Source organism: Bombus pascuorum, chromosome 11, assembly GCF_905332965.1.
Source record: "Bombus pascuorum chromosome 11, iyBomPasc1.1, whole genome shotgun sequence".
Lineage (NCBI taxonomy): Eukaryota > Metazoa > Arthropoda > Insecta > Hymenoptera > Apidae > Bombus > Bombus pascuorum.
Genome location: NC_083498.1, coordinates 6852000 through 6877577, shown reverse-complemented (window position 1 = coordinate 6877577; position 25578 = coordinate 6852000). Strand labels below are relative to the sequence as shown.

The window sequence follows — 25578 nt, the reverse complement described above, 5'->3', positions numbered from 1 at the left end:
TCGATATATTTTATCTTTTTAGTTAGAGAGTAGTCGTTTTTGTTGTTATTATTATTGTTAGTTTCTTGTTTTCTATATGTATGAAGTTCCAGTGGTATCACCGAATTTTTAGTAGGATTGTTGTTATTTTTAACAAAAGTTTTTTCTTTAATATCCGACGTATATTCATTTACATTCCCAGTTTCTTCAGTTATCGTATCGATATGTTCTATAATGTCGTCTTTTTCAATTTGTGATATTATATTATTTTCATTATTTAATTCATGAAAAGATGGTATTCCAATACTACATATAGATTGGAAGAGAGAATTGCAAGAAGAACAAAAACTAGAATATTCTTCGTTAACATTTTCGTCCTCTTTAATATTAAAGGAATTCTCCATTTTGGATCCCAAATCATATCGAACCGGAAATAAAAACGTTTAAAAAAAAAACAATTTTATGTAATAATAATATATTCGTTTAGTAAAGATTGATTTATTAAAAATCATATTGATCGCATCACAAGGTATAAATTGTGAAATTTTTAATTCTTCGATTTCAAATACATCCATATTTTTATTCAAGTAATCAAGTTCAGTGTTTATGTTCTAGTATGCCATAAAAAAACTTTGTTTTAACAACGAACAACGCACGTATTTCATTATACAGAACTTACAGAAATGATATACTGCATTTTAAGTAATAGATACCGTTTAAAAATATTTCTTATACTGGCGTTTGCTATTTATCATCGATCAAATAAGTATTATTTGTAAAAATATGGGTATTAATTACATAATTTTTCAAATAAAAGATATGTTAGTAAACGAAAAAAATCCATATGATAATTTGACAATTAATAGCTTTGCTCGTTTAAAATCTAAGATCACGTGTTTATGGAGAACCACTCATTCATATACCTACAATGAATAATTAGTATTTCAATATGATATACATGTTACATGTTAATTTACATTAAAATCGGCAGTCATTGCTGGTCTCTATGACACATTACCATATTACATATTCATGTTACATCATAAAATATGAGAAGCTTTTTATCTAAAAAGTAACTCAGTTATATTCGATAGGGCAGTTACATGTTAATTATATTTCAATTTTGTTGTATTAGACTTTTATCTTATTTGCTTTAATGTATTACTATTCATTGTCAGTAATCAATGTTATGCAAATTAATAATGAAATGGCAAAGATGTGGAGTATAAATGAATTACTTTTCTTTTCACATATTTCTGTGACGTAACTATGAAATAGAATGGGCGTTGCGTCGACTCAGGTACCCAAGTATCCTCCCTCTTCCTTCAACTATTTACAAAATTCTTTTTGAAATTTTCTCAAAAAGTGCTGCAGTTACAATGTGTTCAACATTTTCATCAATATATCAATACAGTATCATAATTTCATTTTATGGATACATTCCATTTCCATAAATATGTATTGCTGCATACTGCCATTACTTAAAACTTTATATGCGAATGTGAATAAATGTATGTAAGATGAATGATACACTTTTCATGAATATTTGATACCCTCATAAATTAAAATTTCAGAATCAGGTTTCAACAATGTTCTCGATTTCATACTTTCGTTTCCATTGCAAATATAATATTTGAAAACAGAAAAATAAAATAAAACACTTGAAAATATTACATTAATAGAAGTAACGCATACAGAATTATCGTTGCTTCGTATCAATTATAAATTTTGGCTACATGTACCAATTAACTTTTTTATACCTTCCTCGCATTTTCCACTTATACTTTCACAATCTTATTATTGATTTTACTTTTACAAATTTTTAGGCATACCCTATTCTATCAATTAATTTTAATAAGATATTCGGCATATTTTACAAAATTGAAAAATTAAACAGATTTATATAAAAATCATTTATATATCCATTTAATGAAATATTGTTAAAAATTATATCTATTCCACATCGTTAACATGATATTATTATAATGTACCGAATACCTTATTGGCAGAAATTTTCAATCTACAATAATATATTCATAATTTCAAATTTCGTTAAATCATGATATCGAAAAATATCTCTTTCATGATTATTTGAAATTTGAAACAGCACTTTCTACACGCATCCCTGCTTTTTGTTTAATTTATCAATTTATATATCGTTTTATAATTAAAGGATAGAACAAAAAATGTATATCATAATTATTTTGTTTACACTATATAAATAAGTAAGAGATAGAACTAAATGATTATATTAGACGATATTTGAAATAATTATCAATATAAAGAATGGCTAGTAAAAATATACAGCAATAACGTAGAAAGCTAATAACATTTTTCATTGAACGAAATTGATATTTATATACAAAACTAAATATTTAAAAAATATTTACTTTTGAGATTTAATGTTTGTATCTTTTAAACATTTTTACATAGAAAGTATTTTACAATATAGAATTTTGATAAATCAATTATAGATAATAAAAAATAAGTTACATATGTTTTGAACATATTTTGTTGAAAATAAATGTTGTTTTGATTACAAAAATTAACATTTTACAATTATTTACATCTTTCATGTATAACTTATATTGGATACAACTGTTTTTAAATAAAGTATTTTATATAAATTTTGTTATATGCTGTGCCTCCATTTATATAAATTAGATTGAAATAATAGAAATCATTTTTCTATTTTATAGTATTATAAAAACAATGTTATGAAATTTATAACAAACTTCAAATCCTACTTCATTAAAACGAGCAACCGCCATCCTATTAAAAGAACAATCATAAAACAAATTAAACATAGTTAAAAATGAATAATATAACATACTACTTTCAATTACGATTGAAGTTATATTTTTTTGTTAACCCTTCGATAAAAATTGTACAATGTCATATACCCAGATTCTTTATTACTTTACACATAAAAAGATTCAATATTAAATATATTTAATATTTTTTATAATATAAAACAATTCTGTTGTAAAATTAATATTTAATGTAACCTACAAATTATCATAAGCGAACATTTTTTGTAAATTTATGCAACATTATACAAATAACGAAGGGTTAAACTATTTCCATCTTTATGCATGCTTGAACACCTTTGGCAAACAACAGTTCCACGTATAAAGATACGCGTGATCTTAGATTTATTACTGCCTTTACATTCTTTTAGGTTTTTCTACGCATAAGTATATTTTCGTTTTAGTAAACTATTTTTGAATATAACAACCATATCAAAGATTTTTATAATCAAATGAAAATTTGAAAAATTTTATGTAAAAAAGTATGAAATACGTTGTCGTTCATTTTTATAATATTGGGTGTTGTGTTAAGCTATTTAATATCTAATAGTTGTACACGCGACATTATCAATTATGTCACTAAAACTTTTTTTGTAGTATTTTATGATTAAAACAAGTTCTATTACTACGATGAATATTCGAATATTTCATATCGAAATCATAAAAATATTACTGAATATTATTTCAATTCTATATATATATTATACAATTTTAGGAAAAATTTTATCGAACTTGTGATTCACTTATTTCTGCAATGATGTTTTGCGTAATAATTGCATCTCATAATGTCATTATACAAGGTATGACATTTCTCTTACTTAAGTTGCTTATAATGTAAAACAATCTCTTTTTTCTTTGTTTTATATATCTTTGTCAACGATAAACGATCAAGAATCATTAGTATTATGTAATCACGGTTGGTACATCACGATTAGTAAATTCTCGTAATTTACTTATCTCTAACGCAATAGTAACCAACGGTTTAAGAATGTCTTGAGCATCTTTATTTAAAGATGCTGGGTCATCTTCATAGCTATCAACATACACACGAATAGTAGCTCCAGAACTTCCCGTACCCGATAAACGGTAAATTATACGGGAACCATCTTGGAATAAAATTCTTAATCCCTGTTATACAAAATTGCAAAGTAATCTATACTGTCACAATATATTGTTACTTTATGTGGAATTTGTAGAATCATAATACAATACCTGCTTGTTAGCTTGGCTTCCATCAATAGGATCTATATAAGAATAATTGTCACCTAATTTTACAACATATGTTTTCCCTTCAGATGTTAATTTTGAACCCACAAACCCAGGTTTCTCCATTTCTGATTCAATATGTTGCATCATTTTGTTTGCTGCTTCAGAATCACAATTTTCATAATCATATCTGGTTCATATAATATAAAATTATAAAATTAGAACATAATTTACAAAACAGAGTACAACAATTAATCATATATAATATAATAAAAATAATACCTTGTAAAGAAGTTCCTGCCATATATCTGCCAGTGATTTAATAATATATCTTCTACAGACTTCCCAAGACTTGCAATTACACTAAGCCATGCAAGAGAGGCCCATATTCCATCTTTTTCACGAATATGATCTGAACCCGTGCCAAAACTTTCCTCTCCACAAAGTGATAGATGACCAGCATCCATTAAATTACCTAATAACATAACATTATTGATAAAATATAATTTTATGTGTTTAAAATATACTGTAAAAATATATGCAAAAATTAATATGTACCAAAATATTTCCAGCCTGTGGGTACTTCATAAAGTTTAACACCAGTTTTTGCTGCAACTCTATCTATAGCAGCACCTGTTGGCATAGATCTAGCATATCCTTTAATACCAGTCTTTTTAAAATATGGTATTGAATTTAAGTTAGCAGCTAATACAGCTAAAGAGTCAGAAGGTGTAACAAAAAAAGCATTTTTGCCTAGTATCTGCAAAGACATAGAGCATAAATTTGCATTTTTCATGATAGTTATTTTCTATACCAAATAAATATTTTATTTACCATATTTCTGTCTCCATCCCCATCAAAAGCAGCACCAAAGTCATATGGACCATTTTTCATAGCACTTACTAAATCTTTGGCATATGTTAAATTTGGATCAGGATGAAGCCCACCAAAATCTTCTAATGGAATTGCATTAACAGTACTTGAATCATCGACACCTAATTCATTACTAAATATTCGTTTTACATATGGACCAGTAACTAGAAATGATTAACTATTATTTAACAAATGTATCAAAGAATTAAATTTATTAATATAACTTTTACATACCTCCATTCATTGAATTGATAAGAACTTTAAAAGGAGGACGATTGTTACTTCCTTGTAATAATGTTTTAATACTAGAAAAGTCAAAGATATTTTTCATATGTTCTAAGTAATCATTCACAGAATCTATTATATCTATTGTAAATGGATTTCCATCCACCTGAATTGTAGTACTTTGTATCTTGTCTATATCTATGGTTATATCAGGTATAATTTTATAATTCTTGAGCACTTTAGTAATCTCATAAATCTTATTTGTGACATTATCTGGAGCAGGACCACCATTTTCGCAGTTAAACTTAATGCCAAAATCAGCATTGGGTCCACCAGGATTGTGAGATGCTGTTAGAACAATTCCTCCTAGAGTTTTGTATTTTCTTATTATGGTAGACACAGCTGGAGTTGAAAGTATCCCATTTTGCCCAATTATTAATCTTTTTACCTAATCCAACAAATAGTCATTTATAATAATAAAATTAAAGATATAATAGTTTTTTAATAAAATAAAATACAAAGAAGCATGATATATAAATAAACGAAATGTAAATTTAGTTTAAATAAATTACTCCATTTGCTGCAGCAATCCTGATGATCTTTCTAACCACATCTTTTCCATAATATCTTCCATCGCCACCAACAACTAACGTACTACCAGGCAATTGTTCTTCTAGAGCTTGCAATATTGCTTGAATGAAATTTTCTGTATAATGTTCTTGCATAAATACCCGCACCGCTTTTCGCAATCCGGACGTACCCGGCTTTTGACCATCGTATATTCGGGTTTCTACAATTTTGCTCGACACTGCGCTTGACATCTTTCAAATATTACACTTAATGTGATATCAACTGAAATAAAATGGAATTATTCGTATCTGAACCCAAACAGTAGAGAAAAATCAGATTTGTGAATTTCATAACACGTCCTCGACACTTGGTAGCAGACTGAACTTTGCCTACCAATGACACACAAGGGCATGGGTCAACCATCTTTGAAACATTGCGCCCGCGCTTTACCACTCGCTAATAATATTGTCTTTATGAAGAACATAGCTCTTCCAAACGCGATATACTAATATTCTATACGGTATAAAATTGATAATAGAACATAAACATTTGATCATTTCAATGATTATAATTTATAACGATGTCTTTATTGATTCTAGTAGTAGCTTCCGGATAATGTGAATCCGGAAAATGGGTAAAAATGCTAAATTAAACGAGTCTTATCATTCTTGATTGTCTTAAACAAATAAGTTTAAGTTGAGCGCATACAAACTTTCTTAATAATATTCTCATTTATGAGGAACGATTCATTCAATAATTCTGATCCACATGAATTTTATTCATATTTTTATTGTTATAATTAAATATATTTATATTATATTTTTTCCTGGGAATCACAATAGATTAAAATATACTACCACCATAACACTTAATTTGCACAAAATATTATATTGATTTGTGTACTTTGTCTCTGGCAATATTATCCAAGTCGGCTACATTGTTGAGAATTATTTGGCCTATGAAATTTCTCTTATGTTAATCATTCTAAAAGATTGAGTAACGTGGGTTACTGATGACCACGGTAATCAACATGTTAATAATAATTAATTAAATGCGTGATATTTAAAACTGGACGACTTTTATCTTAATCTAGAATCTTGCGATTCTTTGCTTTAGGATTTCCGTAAAATTATTGATGTATAGACTTGCAAAGAATACTATAAATTAACAATTATGTTTATCAGATAATTATTTAGTATATTATCGATATAATAGGTTGTTAGACAACATTTAAAAACTTAATTTTTTACATATTAAAATTATATAGAGCGGATACACACACGCACACGCGCGCGCGCACACACACACACACACCTAACGTTTGCGTAATTCAAAAATGAAGTCTGCTTTTTATATTACAGAAAAAATGAACAATTTTTCCAAATGCATTACGATATTTAAATTCGTTGTATTTTGTTATTCGGAAATTTTTTTCAAAATATACGAAAATGTAGAAAGAAAAGTCGAGTAAAAAGTACACGCACGCGTAGATGATGATTTACTTATTATGAAGATCAGCATTAGCGAAGAAAAATAAGGAGGAGGGAGCTTATTATGTCAAGAATGCCTGATATAAGCTCGCGATTTTACAAAACAGACGTATAGTTGTTTAAAACAACAGTTCTCCCTAAGTTTCGCTCGTGAAAGCTGTATTATAAATTGTATCATAGGTTGTATCATTGATAGTGTAATCACATAGTATCTCAAAAATAAGTGAAATTTTTTAATTAAATATTAACACATCTTTCGATTTCTAATCAACGCTTTTAATATGCCTATACGAATTTTCAGAAATATTATAATAATATTATAAACAACGAATATACGCAAAATTTGAATTTCAAAAAGTTTTAGTGTGAAATTTAACATTTGAACACACTGATAAACGTTGCAAGTAAGTAATTTTTATGGTATTTAAATTGTCAATTAAAGATAATAAAAAATATAAATAATAAGAAAAATAATTAAAGAAAGAATAAAAAATTATAGGGTAAATGGTTAATAACACATATATTTTATTTTGATAGTTCCACTTATATGGCATGCATGTATATGCATAAATTAAATATAACATGTATAGATGTAAAAATGATTGGAAATCTTGTATTATACAGCATGATAGTGGATCTGAAAGTGCACCTTTATTCTCTTCAGGATCTCATACTAGTATAGAACCCAATATATTTCAAGATTCTGAAACCAGTGATTTAGACTGCACTCCTACAAATAGCTATTTCAAGTACCAATTTTTTCTTACTATCCTTTAACAATACTTCTTTTCATTATAAATGAAATAATATTACTTTTTCTGCTAAGTATCATTTTTAATATTATTATTGATAATAATTGTTTATTATAGTCAATTTTTCATAGGTATGGTAGTTTAGAAAGTTGTAGTCACCATTCTAACATTACTGTAGTACCAAAGAGACCACCACCCCTTGCTGAAAATCATACTTTAGTTACACCTTTAATATTAAACACTTCCTCCTCCTTAAACGTAAGACAAGACAGATGTTATGAAATCCATAATACTGATCTGGTGAGAACACCACAAACAATATAAAATTGCATGTTTCAATATATAATATTTATATCAAGGTTGGATACTTTGAAATAAAAGAAATAATATAGAATAATATAGAAAGAAATAATATTCATTATCTTTAGTTAAATTCTATTGCAATCATAAAATTCTACTTAGTACAAACATATCCTCACTTAAAATTTTTACTGACACTGAAATAGTTGTGAGAATTTATTGTAACATTTTTTATTTGTATTTTGTTAAATATATAGTAACATAAATATGAACAGCTATGTTAAACAAATTATAAATGAATTGTTATCTTAATTTTATTGCAATAGGAAGCTGAGGAAGCTACATGCAAGGATATTAAATCAAAACAAAGCTCTCTAGTTACAATGTAAGTAACAATATAATACCTAGTTCTTAATATCCAATAATATTTTTTCGATGTACTATTATGCAAAAATGTTTCTAAAATCTCATGCTTCACATGATTATCAACCGGCAAAAGAAAATTTTTGTTAATGTTGTTCTTGCATTAATAAATTTAGCATCAATAGCATAATATAGTATTAATTATAAATTATTATCAGCTATCATGTTATCATCAAGAAAGGGTTCTGGGTCAATTCTCTTAGTACAGTGTTCAGAAATCTAATCGCATTCATAAATTTTTTGTTATCTCTTTGTAGTCGTATTTTTAGTAGGTTGATGATGAGAGAAAAATGAAATCTTGCATCAGAAATGCCTGTATGCATTTTGAACATAGAAGACTAACTTGTTTCTTATAAACAATATATCATTTTCATCATCTTTCACCTCTCGTTTGATACATGCATATAAAAAGTAACTTGTATTTACAATAACATTTTTATGCTTTTTTATTACATATTGTTTGTGATCTTTTCTCTTCATTCACTAAATCTTCAATATAGTTCTGCAAATTAAAATTATGAACTCAAAATTTGAAAGCAAACAAAAGAATGTTTAATTAGGATAATATATTTAAACATCATCCGTTCTAAAAATAATTCTTGACAAGTTAGATATTTCATTGTTGTAAACTATTATTACATATATCATATTAAGAAAACTTACCTATGTAAATCGAAATTCCTTTCGCTAAGTTTCGTCAAAATAAGATCTCAAAGGATGTTAAAACTTGCTTTCATGATATTAATTTGCACTACTATTTATATAATGTTTCAATTAATGTTTAAAATCGTACACCATCGTTCGTTCTCACATCTTAAAAGCACGCACCTAACGCAGTAGCATAATAGAACAAAGAAACTTTAAATTATACATGTTGATATGTTGCCTTTCTTCCATTTTAAATAAACAAAAAAGAGGGAAGAAGAATGTAAAAGATCAAAGCGGATGCATGGTTTTAAGATATGAAAACGAAAGAGTATCAAACGAACATGGTTAACAGTCGCTCACGTTTCGACCACCATCGGGTGGTTGTGACGACGACGACTACACAGTATATTCACATTAGAAGGGGTTAGTGCTCCGTCGGTTGCCTGGGCAACAGACGGCCACCCGAAAGGTCAATGCCCGTAGCTGGTACCTAAGAAGAATAACAAGGGAACCACATGAGATGCTATGATTGAATATTGATGAACATTAATACTAAAATTATCAAAATTCTCAAAATGACCAATCCATAATTTTTTACAAAAATTGTATAAGTTTACAGAAGGAATTTTCTTATAATCTTCTGTAAAATTTCCTGGGAATATACATATATTTTTTTAGCCATTGGTAGTTCTAGTATAAACCTAAACAATATTTACTAAACTATAAACTAAATAAAGAATAAAAAGTTATGCAATTTATTTATAAGCACAACCAACACTAATCGTAACAAAATTTTAGATCATTAACCTACATATATTCTTCTTAATTTTTTTTGTAACTGCGATTTTCCATTTTTTAACTTTTAAATATTGGTTTTTTTCTTTTTATATATTTTATATGACAGATTAAGTTAATGATTAATAGGAATCTTTAAAGAATAATATTTATTTGCAATTATATAATTTCATATCTTTATAGATTTTCAATATGGAACACAATATTAGGCTCCTCCTTATTAACGATACCATGGGGTATTCAAATGGCTGGTTTCTTTCCCGGTATTATTCTAATACTTGTGATGAGTGGTTTATGTCTATATACTGCTTATTGTCTTCTACTTGTACATAAATATTATGGTACAAAATATTTAATTCTTTTTGTTTAGGGAAACTAATACAACAATATGCTTATAATAATTTAATGTTTCAGGTGGACAAAAAGGTATAGAAGTAATTCAATTATGTCGGATATATCTTAACAAGTGGACAGAATATGTTGCCAAAGTTTTTAGCATTACAGTTTTAATAGGCGCAACTATAGCTTACTGGGTTCTTATGTCTAATTTCCTATATAATTCTGTAAATTTCATATATGGTAAATGTGCATAAATCTTTGCTTTTCATGTAAAGTTCATTAAAAAAATTGAATAATATTTTTTTTATAGATAATTTAGTCGGAGTATCCCAGTACTATACAAATGATAATATTTCATACACATCAGAAGGTAAGTATATTTTATTCATGATACATATTGAAAGATTAATGTAAATTATTTATTTTAATTCTAGTACTATGCCCAAAAAGAGTAATCTATAATAGCACAAATTTAATAATTCATAATTTTACATATAATACTTTGGAATCAATTTGGGATCTCTATAAAACAGTTCCTATTTTTCTTGGTTTATTAATATTTCCGTTTTTAAATTTTAATAGTCCCACCTTTTTTACAAAATTTAATTCTCTTGGTATGTATGCAAATGATTTGTAGATTTAATATTTTTTTAAGTCACATTTGATTTATAAAATTATGATTTTTTTATATGTGTCATAGGAACGATGTCAATCATATATTTGATTACCTTTGTTTTGATTAAATCGTACTCATGGGGTATTAATATGAATGAAATAGAGTGGAATACAAGTTGGACGTTAAAATTTTCATTTCCTGCACTTTCTGGAATGTTAGCATTGTCATTTTTCATTCACAACATTATAATTACTGTGATGCAGAACAATCATGATCAAAGTAAAAATGTAAATAATCTTACTTCCTTTTTCGCATAAATATAATCAAACTACTGAAAAGTTTTATCTTTTAATTACAGGGAAGAGATCTTTCAGTAGCCTATCTATTGGTTACTCTAACTTATATTATAGTAGGTGTAGTATTTTATGTATGTTTTCCATTGAGCAAATCATGCATTGAAGATGTAAGTAAAATACTAAATTAAGCATCAAAGTATAACATTCTTAGGAAAGAAAATAACAAGTAAAATTGAATCTTTTTTACAGAATTTGTTGAATAATTTTCAAAAATGGAATGGCTTAACAGTAGGTGCTCGAATTGTTCTTCTTTTTCAATTATTAACCGTTTATCCATTACTTGCATACATGTTACGTGTTCAATTACTTACATCAATGTGTAAGACATTTAATACAGGCTGTGTTATTCTAGTTAACGTTATTTTGGTATCTATATGCATTTTATTTGCAGTGTTTGTACCATATATTGGTACAATAATACGATATACAGGTGCCTTAAGTGGTTTTATTTATGTTTTTACTTTACCAAGTTTATTATACTTGGCAATTTTGAAACAACAAAAAAGATTGACAATATTTTCTACACTTTTACATACAAGTATTCCAATATTTGGATTTTTAAATTTGTTAGCTCAATTTTTCATTACAGAATATTAAAAATTTTGAAACTTAAATTTTAAAAGTTCCTAGTATTACAATACAGTTAAACAAATGAATAATTACAAAGTTGAAAATGTATATGAATACAATTATGCTTGTGTATAAATGTAAAATATCTAATTAATTTATAGAAATGCATATAGATATTAACATATAAATTTTATAAAATAAAAAGCTTATTTATTCATTAGTCTGTCATTATCTACTTATGATATGTATCATGATTTATACAGTGTAATTTATTTATAATTACGCAATATTTACAATGTTTATAAATATTTTAAAATTCATATTTAATTATACTATTTTAAACTTTTTGAAATCTTGTATATCCAAACCGTATCAACACCTTCACCAATTGTTTTTATTTCACTTATAGTAGGAAGTGGAAACCTACAAGCAATTATAACAGAATCTTCTTGTAGCTCTTTAATAAACTTTATTTCAACATCTTTCATCTGAAAATATATACTACATTAAATACATTGTGCAAGAGAAGCAATATAAAAATTAATATATAAAATTTACCATTTGATCAACACCAAATAACACAATATTATCATACTTTTTTAAGTTATGATTCCATAAATTCTGTTTTATAAATTTTGTCTGCAAAGATGAACTTGTGACTAAAGCTTTTAATCTAGAGTACCATACTAACCAAGGATTTAATTCAATTCCATGAGCTTTAAATCCTGCTTTTGCTGTTGCAAAGACCTATTTATAAAATTATAGTACTGTATTTGTATTTACTAACAATTCAATATTTACACTATATGAAGACAATAGTTACTATACGCCCATCACCACTTCCAAGATCAATCAAAGAACCAGTACGTCCTTCTAAAGCTTGCAATACATTTCTTATTTGCTGAGACGTAGCTGGTACATAAGGCAAACATATTTTGCGAAAGGCAGGACTCACAAATGGAATACATATCACACTAATAGCTGTTGCAATGCCTCCTAAAAGATAATATAAATGAATCACATTTATGGAAATTAATATAATTACATTTCATAACATATTTTCTATTATACTACCTGTTATTCCAATAAGATATAAGCCAAGTTTTGATGCCTTTTGCGGTATTTTTTGTGATGGATTGATATTATTAATTATATCATTTATTTCATTAACCTCTGCTAATTAAATTGACATAAAATTAAAATTTGCAAATGTAACATAACGTTTAGAAATAAATTTACAAATCTTAAAATTTTACTTTATGATTTGTAATTCATGGATCTTACACATTTTGTATACTTGTATAGTTGTCAACAATATAAAAATTCTTTATTTATATTTGTAACATGCATTCATAGGATGCAATCCACGAGCATTGTGAAATACTAATCTCAAAACACGTTTGCATACACATTGCGTATCTACCTTGAAACATCACGAACATAGTTACGAAACAAGTTCAAAATATTTGGCGCGAATTTTAAACGTTATAAAATTCTAGTGTTTTAATTTATACCAATATAGCTTATACGTAACATTTTTATGTAGATGTTGGTATAAAAAGAAAAATCCTTATTATTATTAAATGTTACACTGCTCAGATTTCATCAGAATTTCATATCATTTAAAATTCACGCCAAAAATATTCAAACTGATTCACTATTTGCAAACATAATTCGTGATGTCAAGATCAAGGCAAGGCAAGAATACGCAATATTCCCTAGATTTCTATGTTTGTATCGATACAATTTTCTCGAATACAGAATCGTAATTCTTGATCATGAATCGTGATTCGTGATCCATCACTGCATAATTACTTACGTATTTTCTCATCCTAGTAGTACGTCGGATAAGTTATTTCGTGTTATTCCTTGAAATAGTTCTGTTTGGTTCTTGCAACGCATTGTTAATGTTTTCGCATGTAATTATTTCATTAAATTTTCAAGCAAATTTGTTTCGTTTTCATACGTTCTAATAATCAGCATTTTTACGTTTTTTCGTAACAAAGGCAGCTAAGATGCCGGTATTTCATACAAAAACCATAGAAAGTATCCTCGAGCCTGTCGCACAGCAGGTAAATATATTTATATTTCAATGTTTTAATTGTTATATTTATAGAATCATCACTAACTTTGTTATGTTTCCAAAAATGTCATGGATATTTCTTACTTGGAATGGAGAGAGAAGGATGAAACTAAAAGGAGACAGATTTTCGATAAAAGGAATTCATTAATTAATTTCATCTTTAGAAATAATTCACTTGTCATAATATAAAATAGGTTGCAATTTTTTTACATATATTTTATCTGATCTATTTGTAAAATATATTTATATAATTTAAGATCTGTCAAACTAGAATTATTTGTTAAAAACATAACATTTAATACATGTTATGAAATTTATAATTTTAATTTTATGCCATTAATTATTATGAATGATGTTATTATCATGGTAAACCTGCCAAGTGACTTGTCTTTCTTTATATAGAACTATGACATCATTCTACAAATATAGGATAGGGATACTAAATTCATCTTTAGGTCTAAAAGGTTGGCTATATGAAATTCAATCCTAGTACAGACATTATGAAAAATCATGTTATCTAAACTAAGATCATTCTGTATTTCTAAAAAAGGAAATGTTTCAGTCTACCAATCATTAAACCATCCTACACATTATACATATGAAATTACTAATGTCCTCTAAATTGATTGTCTTTCTGAATATGCTAATTTAGATAACTCCAATGTTAATGTAAGATAAACATGTATATAGTTATATCTATAGATGATACTAATCGATTATAGATATAGATATACTTATAGATATAGATTATAGGATATAGATTATATTTTCGATTATACTAATGTACCAAAAAATTATTTAGAATAAATATATTTTTCTTTAGAATTATTGTATATTGTCAATTTTTAATATTTAATTTTTTTTCTGTTAAAATTATATAATGTATTTTAATATATAACAAATATTTATAATTATTTAGAAATTTCATTTAGAACTAAGTTTTATTTATATGTAGTTCAGATATAGATTAAATATTCTTTTTAATACGTGTTTATATGACAAATGTTTGTTTATCTTCTAAATATATAAAGTAAACATAAAAAGATTATAAAAGTTACATTATTAACTTAGATAAATTTTTCAAAACTATTTCCAAAAAATTTTGTGTTATTGATGTTTGTATATTGCAGGTTTCAAGACTTGTCATCTTACATGAAGAAGCTGAAGATGGAAATGCAATACCTGATTTGGGAAGGCCTGTGCAAGCAGTTAGTATGGCAGTGGCAAATCTTGTTAAGGTAAGTTAGTCTTTGAAACTAAATTTACTTTAGTAAAATAATTTTATCATTTTTCTTTAAATTTTTTATTGATACATAGGTAGGAAAAGAAACAATTAATTCTTCTGATGATGCTTTACTTAAACAAGATATGCCTGCTGCTTTACAACGAGTTGAAGGAGCTTCACGTCTCTTGGAAGAGGCATCAGCTATGTTAAAACAAGACCCATATTCTGGACCAGCTAGGTATTGAAACTAAGACAAAATTTATGTTATAAAGCTGCTGTTACATAATCTTATGAAGTTAAAAATATTTACAAGATATATTGAGATGAAAATGTAATCTGTTTATTAGGAAAAAGCTAATAGAAGGTTCACGTGGGATCCTTCAAGGAACTAGTTCCTTACTTCTGTGCTTTGATGAAAGTGAAGTACGTAAAATTATTAGGGAATGCAAAAGAGTACTAGATTATTTGGCAGTAACAGAAGTTATTGAAACAATGGAAGATTTGGTTCATTTTCTTAAAAATTTAAGTCCTTGTCTCAGCAAAGTATCGAAAGAAGTGAGTGCTCGTGAAAAAGAACTAACTCATCAAGTACATAGAGAAATTCTGGTACGCTGCTTAGAGCAAGTAAGTACAGAGATAATAGATGTTAATATATGATATAAACTGTATTGATGTTAGTAACAAGTATTATAAATGAAAATATGTAATAGGTAAAAACACTTGCACCAATTCTCATCTGCTCTATGAAAATATTTATTCACATTATTTCTCAAGGAAGTAAAGGAGCAGAAGAAGCAGCTGAAAATCGTAACTATTTAGCTGGCAGAATGTCAGATGAATTAAATGAAATTATTAGGGTATTGCAACTTACTACATATGATGAAGAAGAATGGGATGCTGACCAGTTAACAGTGTGTATCAACTATTAAACACTTCAATGTGGTATATAAAATTTGAATATATTTTGATATCTTTGTTTCTCTTTTTAAGGTATTAAAGAAAGCACAAAGTGCTATAGAATCTAGGATAAGAGCTGCTTATGATTGGTTAGATGATGGACTTGCTTTGCGCGGTGGAGTAGGAGAAAAGAGTCTTCGTCAAATAGTTGAACAAGCACAACGATTGGCAGAAAGATATCTCCCGTCTTCACAGGCAGAACCATTACAAAAATTAACTTCACAAATTGTTACTATGACCAATGCACTTTGTGAATTAAGACAGAATGAAAAAGGTTTATATAAACATACTTATATCTGAGTATAAAATGTATTTTGTGAATTTTTTGTACTGATTTGTTATGATATTCTTATTCTCAAAGGAACTACACCGCAAGCGGAAGCTTTAGCGCGTGGTATAAAAGAAAAAACAAACGAACTTCGCAATGCTATTGCCTCTGCTATAGAAGCTGCTGATAAATCTGGTACTACGCAAACTGCTCACACAGTTGCAGGTCGTCTAGAACAAGCGAATAAATGGCTTCTTAATCCACAACATGATGATAAAGGACTTGGTCAGAGAGCTATAGCTTTAATTATACATGAAGGAAAAAAGGTACATAAATAAAATATTACATTTTACTTTTTTTTCTTTCTCTTTGCTATCGAATGTATGGGCACGTTATAACTATCTGAATCTAGAAGTTTATCATTTAATTTTAATAATTTAAATGCCGCAAATGGGAAGAATCAGCAGCACGTAGCAAGTGTAAGTTACGTGTGCAATTTGAGTATTCCTTCTAAATGCTAATAATAAAAACTTAATTTAATTATTCTGTTGGTATCACGATATTTATATATGCGACAAACTTCTAACCTTTTTCATGTTTATTAGTTGATTTATATTCTAAACACTAGGTTGCCGAAGGTCTACCAGGAATACATAAAGCAGAAATTCTACAACTTTGCGATGAAGTTGACAATCTCTCTCATCAACTTGGAGATTTATGCGCTCATGGTCAAGGAAACACACCTCGTGCCCAAGAAATCGCTCGTCAATTGTCGCATAAGCTGTATGAACTGAAAAATAGAATACAACAAGCCGTTGTGTCGAGAGTAGTCGAAGATTTCATCGATATAACGACGCCTTTAAAACAATTCACGGACGCTGTATTAGCTCCGGAAGGAACTTTAGGCCGCGATCAAAATTTCAATGATAAAACGCATGCTCTTCAAACATTTTCCAATAGGGCAGCAAAAACAGCCAGAATGGTGGCTGCTGGTGGTATGTGGATATATTATTACTGTAGTCCTATCATTGTTTTACTCATATAATAGAATTTATTTAAATCTTAGGTAGTGGAGGTAACAAAAAATTAGCGGAAGCGTTAACTGCAAGTGCTTCGCAAGTTGAATCTTTAACACCACAATTAATTAATGCTGGACGAATTCGAATGACTTATCCGGACAGCAAAGCTGCGGATGAACATTTTGAAAATTTGCGACAGCAATATGCAGAAACAATGCAGAGAGCACGTGCATTATGTGATGAAGCAACTGATAGTGGAGATTTCATTAGAACTTCTGAAGAACAAATGCAAAAACATTCGTTCCTATGTGAGGAAGCTATAGCAAAAAGTCATCCACAAAAAATGGTTGACAATACAGCTGCCATTGCTAGATTGGCTAACAGAGTAATACTTGTGGCAAAACAAGAAAGTGATAATAGCGAGGATCCTGCGTTCATTCAAAGAGTTAATCAAGCTACAGATATTCTCCAAAATAGTAAATGATACACAATAATATCACATGAATTATTTAATTAAATTCTTTTAAATATATTTAAATACTATTTAAACTTAATAAAAAATACTTCTATTTAGGTGTTGCTCCGATGGTCCAAGATGCAAAGTTAGTTGCGATTAATATTAACGATAGTAATGCAATTTCCCGTTGGAGAGAAAGTAACCGCGCAGTGAGTAGTATAAAATATGAATCAAGTTTTAATTATTGTTGTAATTAACTTATTTATTGTTATCTGTTGTAGCTTTTGTCTAATGTTGGACAAGTCCGTAAAGCTATCATAATTCAACCAGATCTAATACCTCCACCAGAGGTATCGCAATTACATCTTAATGATGGTAAGTGTATAAAATTTCTTTGTACATATTCTTTCATGTTTTGTAAAAATGGGATTTCGGAAATAGGTACTCAATTTAATCACTTAACAAATTCATGTTTTCTTATAGTTTTATCTTCATAGTATTTTTACTCATACTTTAAGTTAGTATTTAAAACATTTATCTTAAGTCATTTATCTCATTTTTCTATCCACTTATAATTCTTCAACAATTATATTTAATTATTCAACGAGATAAATAAAATTCGCTTGTTATAACATATTTTTGTAGGCAAAATTCAAACATTTATTTTTTCGTAACACAAAAGTTCTTAACATATTTCTTCCAGAAAAACAATTGCCAAGCTGTCAATATAATTACTTCATAGACAAAGGTACTATATACATGCATAAAGATTGCATGACTAATTATCTTTATATTATTTATTATATTATTATATTTATTATGTTAATTATATTATTATATATAAATTAAATTATTATTATTATATTAATTAAATATTACTTTTATGACTTCATTAGATACGCACAACTGAACAGTATTAATAAATTGAGAATATCATGTGTAATACTACATTCATTTCACATTTTAATATTAATATTTAATAAGACACATGGTATCTGTTTAAGAGAAATAGAATATCTCAGTATAACATTTTATTTTATAATTTTAATAAAAAATGAGAATATTTTTAAACATTTATTTAAATGCTAGTTGGTGAACCTTTAAGAAATCAACCATCGCCAAGCAATTTATGTGTCGTCAGCTCCAATTTAAACACAAATAAACCTCAACATCGCTCTATCAGCCCATTACCAAAGTGGGCACGTGAAGGTATTTACCATTATTTGAAAAGAAATCAAACAAGAATATATTTTTTAATTCTTTTTTCTTCTTATATAATATTTTTAAATATCTTGCTTCAAAATGAAAATAGATATAGGAATTTCCAAAGCATTTGTTTTTTAAAGTCAAGACATAGAAGTAATTACTTTTTTTTTATCAGGAGATAACCCTGATCTCCTATATCAAGAACTGGCTTCTGACAACGAGTTAGAAAAATCAGTTCACGATGGAGGTAATTTAAAATTAGTATTTTTGAGGATTGAAATTGCAAGTGTCTAGTGCTCAAAATTCTGTTTACCCATGGGAGCAAAGCATGTGTATAATGAAATTGAATATATATTATTTTGTATAGCATCTTTTTAACAATGAGGTTTAAAGAAATAAAATATACGTAATTCTAAGTAAAAATAGAAAAAAAACTTTACTGAAAAAATAATAGCGCATTGAAGTTTCGTTGAATTTTATAAATATATGTATACTATTAAATATCTAAAAAAAAATCATTGTATCAAATAGTTTATTGTTTTTTACAATTTACGTGATATTTCTTCAGTTAACAAATTTACTTTTCATTTCTCTATACTAACAATTGCATTCATTATTTTAAATAGTTAATATGAGTGTTAATTTTTCTTTTAATGCATTGCATAGTTGTCTTGTTTATTGGTGCATGTTTTACTATGATCATATGACATTAATATATAATTTTAAATTAATATGTATTTATATCTTTAATGCTACGCGGAATAATAGGCTACTACTATGATTATGGTAATAATGAAGGTAATTACGAAATGTGCATTGTTTTTATGTATATTAAGTGTACAATGGTTGTATTGTCAAAGAATTTATTATTTGGGAAAACTTATCATTCTTACGTAAATTATTATAACTTACACAGAAGTCGTCCCACCGCGTCCACCTCTGCCTGGTGGAGATATTCCGCCTCCACGACCTCCACCACCAGAAACGGATGACGAGGATGAAATGTTTATGCACGCACCACAGCCTAATCAGCCTATAATGGTATATTCAATTTATGTTTTAATTCTTTATTCTCAAAAATGCAAGATCGGCATATCATTTTAGTAAAATTTCAGATGGCTGCTCATGGCTTGCATCAAGAAGTACGACAATGGTCAAGCAAAGACAATGAAATTATTGCTGCTGCAAAGAAGATGGCTATTTTAATGGGTCGATTATCAGGTTTAGTTAGAGGAGAAGGTGGTAATAAACGGGATCTGATCGCATGTGCTAAGGCCATTGCAGAAGCTTCTCAGGAAGTAACTCGTTTAGCTAAGGAATTAGCTAGAGAATGTACCGACAAACGTATTCGTACTGTACGTATATGATTTATCTATTACGATTTATATTATGTTATACAGCTAAAATTAATATTTTTTGTAAATTTGTTTTATAGAATCTTCTTCAAGTTTGTGAACGAATACCTACTATAGGTACACAATTAAAAATATTGTCTACAGTGAAAGCTACAATGCTAGGTGCACAAGGTACAGTATACAAATTGTTCAATTTTCTATATATGATAAAACATATTTTAATTATCTGAGAATAGAATATCAATAAAATGTCATAGAATTTGGGGAGTTCTATATTTTAAAGAATCACTTAATGAAAACAGCTATTAATGACATTTTTCATACATAGAGACGCTCCCCACCTGGGAAGAGTTGATGCTTTATGGTAAAAATGTTGATAAATTATGCTTGATGTTTTTATAATTCTCTTTAGAGTTTCTTTTATTTAACTGTTTGAATATTTCACAGTTTTGCATTTGCATTACAATGCATGCATATTTTAGTCTTCCCCAGAATATACTATGAAAGAATTTATTACATAAAATTTAGGAACGTTAAAAGAATGTATAAAAGAAATGTACTTACCCTACAAATTATAAAATGTATAATTTAATTTTTTAATTTTCTAATTTTCAATTTAATTATTGATGCGTTTAATATGCCCCTACTCATCACGATGTAGACGAATTGATTGGCTGCAGTAAGTTGATGAAATAAGTATAAGTTAGCATAGAATATAGTTAAAAAAGTTAATACGTCAATATTAACGTTGTGTATATTTAAAAAGCAATATTGTACTCTAAAAGATATACATACTTCATATACATATAATACAGTTCATGGTTGTAAACTGTTAATATTAATTTAAATTAGTCTAAAGTTCCTACTTTCTATTTGTATCATTCATCTTATCAATATCGTTATATACATTTTACATACATTACTCATCCTTTTAGCATGATATTTTTTTATTTTTACACGTTTTCTTGTTTCTTTTGTATTACATGTGTGTGTATAAACACGTACATACACTATTTTTATATGCTAGTATTAGCATCTATTATTCATATATTTGCATGTATTTTCCAACATAAATGATAAATTCATTATATACAATATTATTCAATTATTATGTTCTCACACATTCCTTATTACAATTGCAAACAAAAATTTTTTATAGCACGCATTACATATGTGTTAAGAACTGAATTTTCGTTACATTAAAGTTGCTCATAAATTATTATTTCAGTATTGTATGTACATTAATTAAGTAATGTAGTATATATTTTATAGATTTTAATATGTAGTAGAAGTGAATACTTTTATTTTTTAACATTTCTTTTAAAACTTTTGTGAAACAAACTTAGACCAAAGTAGCATAAATACTATCTCTTTTTTAATTAAATATTTTGGTGTAAATGTTTTATTCTATTTTAACTTTTGCTACTTTCTTCTGTCTGGTAATGGAACATGTTAAAAACTGATTTTCCTTTTTCTTTTGATTTTCAATGTTTTAAGTTTATTTAATATCTAATTCATGTCTAAACTGTAGGTACAGAAGAAGATCAGGAAGCAACAGACATGTTAGTTGGAAATGCTCAAAATCTTATGCAAAGCGTAAAAGAAACTGTACGTGCTGCAGAATGTGCCAGTATAAAGATACGTACTGCATCTGGTATGAAATTACGCTGGGTGCGACGACAGCCTTGGTATCAGTACTAAGAAAAAAGAATTGCTATAATGAAAATGAAATGTAACAGATGGGTAAGACTTCTTAAATATTAGATACATTTTGACTGATTCCACAATATATGTCATGAAAAAGTGTTCTAACAAGGAATAACATCCAAATTTTTAAAATTGATTTGGTTAACAGTGGAATACGTAATAGAATCCAAAAGGTACTGAGTATTTTTATTCATGATGGATTTTCAGAAATAAGCACCATATATTTTAAAAAGTTAGGTAATTGTTAATTTTTGTAATAATTGTGAATAAGAAAAATATATATATAATCTTTAAATTTTTACAATTTTATATAATCAAATCCATTTTACATGTTTGAATGATATTCCCCAAAATATTCAATAATATAAATCTATAATTGTATAATTTATACTTCTAAATGTACTGATAAATGCTGTATTCATAATATAGAAGTTATAGTTTATAACATAACAAACGAGCTAGTGATTAATATTAAAAAAATATTTCTTTCGAATTGAGAAACATATCTCAGTCGTTAAAAAATATAATCGAAAAGTATTTTCAGATAATATATTGAAGGGAATGCTTAATTAACAGTTTTCAGAGTCTATCTCTCTTATATAGTTTCACTAAGAATTAGAAAATAGGAAAGTAATATAGAGATGATAGAGTTTATGCCTTATACAAATTATCAATTTGCTATATATTTTTATGTATACTAGTAATAAGTGTATTTTCACATACGCGCTCATACGCGCACACTGACACCTATACATACATACATCTGTCAGCCTAAAATCAGCACAATTAATAAGAAAACAAATCTTTGTCTACATTTATTGAAATGCCATATTAATTCTAGTATGATAATAGTATGATATATTTTTGCAAAGTGAAAATGCGCGAGTATAATTTTAATAGGTGCTATTTATCACAATATACACGTAGAAAATCTTACATGCAATACTACCTATAACAAGAAAATCTATTTTTGTAAGTTTTACCTAATCATCCTTTTTAGAGGATTTATATAGCTGTCTCTGTATTCTTACCTTTTCCAAACTGGTGCTATATACGTGCAATATAGATCTGATATACTGAGACATAATGTAAGAATAAATAATGTAAAACCAAATATGCATGTGGAATCAATTTAATATATACTTTAAAGAAAATTGTAGATTTAATATTAGCGTAAATAATTTGTAAAATGAAATCATGGAATATTTATAGTATGTAATATTCATTTTGGTAATATGATTTAAAATAATTTTATATAAAGCTACTTATAATAAAGATTAATTTTTATTATACAATACAAATACAAAAATTACTTTATAGTATATTATTATGTACACAACATTAACCTAAGAAATAATAAAATTAACAAAACCGTCACCATTTAAAAAGATCATTCAAGAGAATCCCTCTTTATCGAATGTAATCCAGGAACTGAGACTCCTGGCATTTTATTTTTTGGTATCTTTCCAGGTCTTAAGTAAGGATTATCTATAACATCCTGTTGAGTTGTAGTTTCTCCATTTTGTTCAACATCTTCATTTTGTCCTTTCATACCTATAAAAATGTAAAATATTATGAATTGGTTTTTAACAAAAAAGTAAATTTTTTTATATCTATTTAGAACGAAATAAAACCTTCTTCTGATTCTTCTCTTTCTTGCTCCTTTCTCTTTTTGATTGGACTTGGTTCAAACTGAAAATCTTGATCGGTTTCAAAAACTTGATCTTGTGGAAGGAGTGCAGAAAGGTAACTAGGAAATTGTGGTTTACATGATATTACTGGAAATAGAAATGATAAAATAATAATACTGAAGATTCAATTCTTAATTAAATGTACATTACTTGTATAGAAACATATTAGTTTACCTGAATCAGAATTGTAAGAGATTTCTACTTACATGGAAACATACTATTATCTTCTGTTAAAAATAGACTATGTGTATCTCCAGTTTTTGCAATGAACCTTGTCAAAGCTCTTTCAATATCACGTTTTTGTGTTGCTGCTTTTTCTCTTATTGCTTCATATTCTGTTACTGGCTGTTTATGCGTCTGTTTATAAGTAGTGTAAGTAAAAACTGTATAATTAAAAACTTGTGCGCAATAAATATCTCAAAGTAACTAAAAATATTAATAAATATATAAATTGCATAATATTTTCATAACTCCTCTTTACCGGTGTTCTAATGTATGCATGCGGGTCAGGAAAAGGTGGTAAATAACTTGGTATATGAGATGGATGACTTTGTTTCACTCCAGCTTGCAAAATATTTAACTGCTTTGATTGAGTTTGTTGCTGAAGCTGAGGCAAAACTGTTCTGTTAGCCCTCTTGCCATAACTTTCCAGATTATCTAATTTTATACCCATATTTATTAATGCTACTATAACATCCGCAATGAGTGGTTCCGTCCTACCAGACAGTTCACAGTAATTTCTTGCAGACTCTCCAACCTCTATAAGAACTATAAATAATTCATACATATATTACAAATTTATCAAATAAGATTTAAATGAACTATAATATCTTATAAATGATACAATTAATATAAGAATGATCTTTTGAATGTTTGTTCATTTTCATAAATGTTTATTCATTATGTTATCTTTTTCACAAAACCAATAAAGTAAAATTATAGTAATAATAAATATTCATCTTCTTTACCACATCTGTCAATGAAATCAAAACATCTATCTAGGAAGAAAGTAAAAAGTAAAAAGTAATATATCAAAGGAAATATAAACAATTAAAATTTTGAATAAGAAGAGGTTAGAGACTCTAGAATTAATTGAAATTCTTACAAGACTGTAACATTTCTGTGAGAATTTCTAGTGCTTGCTTCTCACAAGTGTCGTAACCACATTCCACTAAAATGCTACAAACTACATGATTCAATATTTTCCTTCGCGTATTTGTTGTTTGAATGTCCATGTTGTTTAGTAGTAACAAATGTTTGGTGATTACAAACTACTATATATGTATCTAGATATGTATAAACACTATACACTAGAAACTCAAAATTATTTCAAAATAATGTGGAATACAACATAATTGAAAAATTTAATAAATACGCTTCTTTTATATGCATTATTTCTATTTCAATATATTTATTTTTAATAAATTAATATATTCTATGATTACACATTTAACATTTAAAACATTTTTAAAGTATTTAAACCTTTTTAAAAAAATTATTACTTACTTTTTGTATGAAACACATGCAAATAGAAGATAATAATTTATTTAATAATGGTTCTATATATGGTAATCACGAATTCCTAAATCTATCAGAATTTAACTAAAAATCATTTTATTTTTCCAGCACATTCTAAACTTTTTATTTTATATTTAACA

The 25578-nt window shown here is 27.2% G+C and overlaps 5 protein-coding genes across 18 annotated transcripts; 2 read left to right on the top strand and 3 right to left on the bottom strand.

Moving 5' to 3' along the window:
- Positions 1–457: 457 nt before the first annotated feature.
- LOC132911760 (phosphoglucomutase) lies at positions 458–9654 on the bottom strand. Of its 3 annotated transcripts, none has more exons than XM_060968668.1 (8): positions 9292–9654; positions 5666–5945; positions 5103–5541; positions 4830–5032; positions 4554–4755; positions 4278–4470; positions 4002–4185; positions 458–3917 (listed from the first exon to the last, which is right to left on the bottom strand). In XM_060968668.1, the coding sequence occupies exons 2-8, from the start codon at positions 5912–5914 to the stop codon at positions 3693–3695; spliced, it is 1695 nt and encodes a 564-aa protein (XP_060824651.1). In that variant the 5' UTR covers positions 5915–5945; positions 9292–9654; the 3' UTR covers positions 458–3692. The 3 variants fall into 3 exon arrangements, with proteins under 3 accessions (XP_060824651.1, XP_060824653.1, XP_060824650.1); XM_060968670.1 differs by lacking the exon at positions 9292–9654 and adding an exon at positions 6978–7080; XM_060968667.1 differs by lacking the exon at positions 9292–9654 and having other exon boundaries at positions 5666–6050.
- LOC132911761 (sodium-coupled neutral amino acid transporter 9 homolog) lies at positions 7147–12434 on the top strand. The gene is made up of 11 exons (XM_060968671.1): positions 7147–7557; positions 7691–7902; positions 8037–8205; positions 8532–8590; positions 10255–10412; positions 10486–10650; positions 10721–10780; positions 10845–11024; positions 11111–11313; positions 11385–11489; positions 11572–12434. The coding sequence occupies exons 2-11, from the start codon at positions 7736–7738 to the stop codon at positions 11977–11979; spliced, it is 1674 nt and encodes a 557-aa protein (XP_060824654.1). The 5' UTR covers positions 7147–7557; positions 7691–7735; the 3' UTR covers positions 11980–12434.
- Positions 12180–13385, bottom strand: LOC132911772 (ATP synthase subunit C lysine N-methyltransferase). The gene is made up of 5 exons (XM_060968692.1): positions 13237–13385; positions 13027–13128; positions 12776–12948; positions 12511–12699; positions 12180–12440 (listed from the first exon to the last, which is right to left on the bottom strand). Exons 1-5 carry the CDS (start codon positions 13238–13240, stop codon positions 12285–12287), a joined length of 624 nt encoding a protein of 207 aa, XP_060824675.1. The 5' UTR covers positions 13241–13385; the 3' UTR covers positions 12180–12284.
- Positions 13386–13755: 370 nt separating this feature from the next.
- Positions 13756–22239, top strand: LOC132911754 (vinculin). Of its 12 annotated transcripts, none has more exons than XM_060968648.1 (21): positions 13756–14024; positions 14138–14499; positions 15166–15273; positions 15353–15498; positions 15608–15884; positions 15971–16171; positions 16251–16491; positions 16579–16811; positions 17114–17480; positions 17552–17980; positions 18079–18170; positions 18243–18336; positions 18665–18709; positions 19051–19170; positions 19343–19414; positions 19936–19965; positions 20084–20208; positions 20283–20522; positions 20603–20693; positions 20851–20886; positions 22054–22239. In XM_060968648.1, exons 3-21 carry the CDS (start codon positions 15250–15252, stop codon positions 22221–22223), a joined length of 3033 nt encoding a protein of 1010 aa, XP_060824631.1. In that variant the 5' UTR covers positions 13756–14024; positions 14138–14499; positions 15166–15249; the 3' UTR covers positions 22224–22239. The 12 variants fall into 12 exon arrangements, with proteins under 12 accessions (XP_060824631.1, XP_060824625.1, XP_060824624.1 ...); XM_060968647.1 differs by having other exon boundaries at positions 14003–14024; positions 14135–14499; XM_060968642.1 differs by lacking the exon at positions 14138–14499 and having other exon boundaries at positions 19936–19953.
- A 1255-nt stretch (positions 22240–23494) lies between these two features.
- Positions 23495–25317, bottom strand: LOC132911770 (transcription initiation factor TFIID subunit 8). The gene is made up of 5 exons (XM_060968689.1): positions 25026–25317; positions 24402–24688; positions 24127–24277; positions 23864–24007; positions 23495–23783 (listed from the first exon to the last, which is right to left on the bottom strand). The coding sequence occupies exons 1-5, from the start codon at positions 25153–25155 to the stop codon at positions 23620–23622; spliced, it is 876 nt and encodes a 291-aa protein (XP_060824672.1). The 5' UTR covers positions 25156–25317; the 3' UTR covers positions 23495–23619.
- Positions 25318–25578: the final 261 nt, after the last annotated feature.

What these genes read in the sequence shown, in the direction of transcription:
- LOC132911760 (XM_060968668.1), bottom strand. Translation starts at nt 5,914, where the DNA reads ATGTCAAGCGCAGTGTCGAGCAAAATTGTAGAAACCCGAATATACGAT. An exon ending in TATCAATTCAATGAATGGAG is followed by an intron (nt 5,033 to 5,102) that starts GTATGTAAAAGT and finishes AATCATTTCTAG; the next exon opens with TTACTGGTCCATATGTAAAA. An exon ending in CACAGGCTGGAAATATTTTG is followed by an intron (nt 4,471 to 4,553) that starts GTACATATTAAT and finishes TTATGTTATTAG; the next exon opens with GTAATTTAATGGATGCTGGT.
- LOC132911761 (XM_060968671.1), top strand. Translation starts at nt 7,736, where the DNA reads ATGTATAGATGTAAAAATGATTGGAAATCTTGTATTATACAGCATGAT. An exon ending in AAATCCATAATACTGATCTG is followed by an intron (nt 8,206 to 8,531) that starts GTGAGAACACCA and finishes TTATTGCAATAG; the next exon opens with GAAGCTGAGGAAGCTACATG. An exon ending in GCAAATCATGCATTGAAGAT is followed by an intron (nt 11,490 to 11,571) that starts GTAAGTAAAATA and finishes TCTTTTTTACAG; the next exon opens with AATTTGTTGAATAATTTTCA.
- LOC132911772 (XM_060968692.1), bottom strand. An exon ending in ATATCTTATTGGAATAACAG is followed by an intron (nt 12,949 to 13,026) that starts GTAGTATAATAG and finishes ATTATCTTTTAG; the next exon opens with GAGGCATTGCAACAGCTATT. An exon ending in GAAGTGGTGATGGGCGTATA is followed by an intron (nt 12,700 to 12,775) that starts GTAACTATTGTC and finishes TTTTATAAATAG; the next exon opens with GTCTTTGCAACAGCAAAAGC.
- LOC132911754 (XM_060968641.1), top strand. Translation starts at nt 13,968, where the DNA reads ATGCCGGTATTTCATACAAAAACCATAGAAAGTATCCTCGAGCCTGTC. An exon ending in GGAGAGAAAGTAACCGCGCA is followed by an intron (nt 18,171 to 18,242) that starts GTGAGTAGTATA and finishes TATCTGTTGTAG; the next exon opens with CTTTTGTCTAATGTTGGACA. An exon ending in CCGACAAACGTATTCGTACT is followed by an intron (nt 20,523 to 20,602) that starts GTACGTATATGA and finishes TTTGTTTTATAG; the next exon opens with AATCTTCTTCAAGTTTGTGA.
- LOC132911770 (XM_060968689.1), bottom strand. Translation starts at nt 25,155, where the DNA reads ATGGACATTCAAACAACAAATACGCGAAGGAAAATATTGAATCATGTA. An exon ending in AGATAATAGTATGTTTCCAT is followed by an intron (nt 24,008 to 24,126) that starts GTAAGTAGAAAT and finishes TTCTATTTCCAG; the next exon opens with TAATATCATGTAAACCACAA. An exon ending in AAGAGAAGAATCAGAAGAAG is followed by an intron (nt 23,784 to 23,863) that starts GTTTTATTTCGT and finishes ACATTTTTATAG; the next exon opens with GTATGAAAGGACAAAATGAA.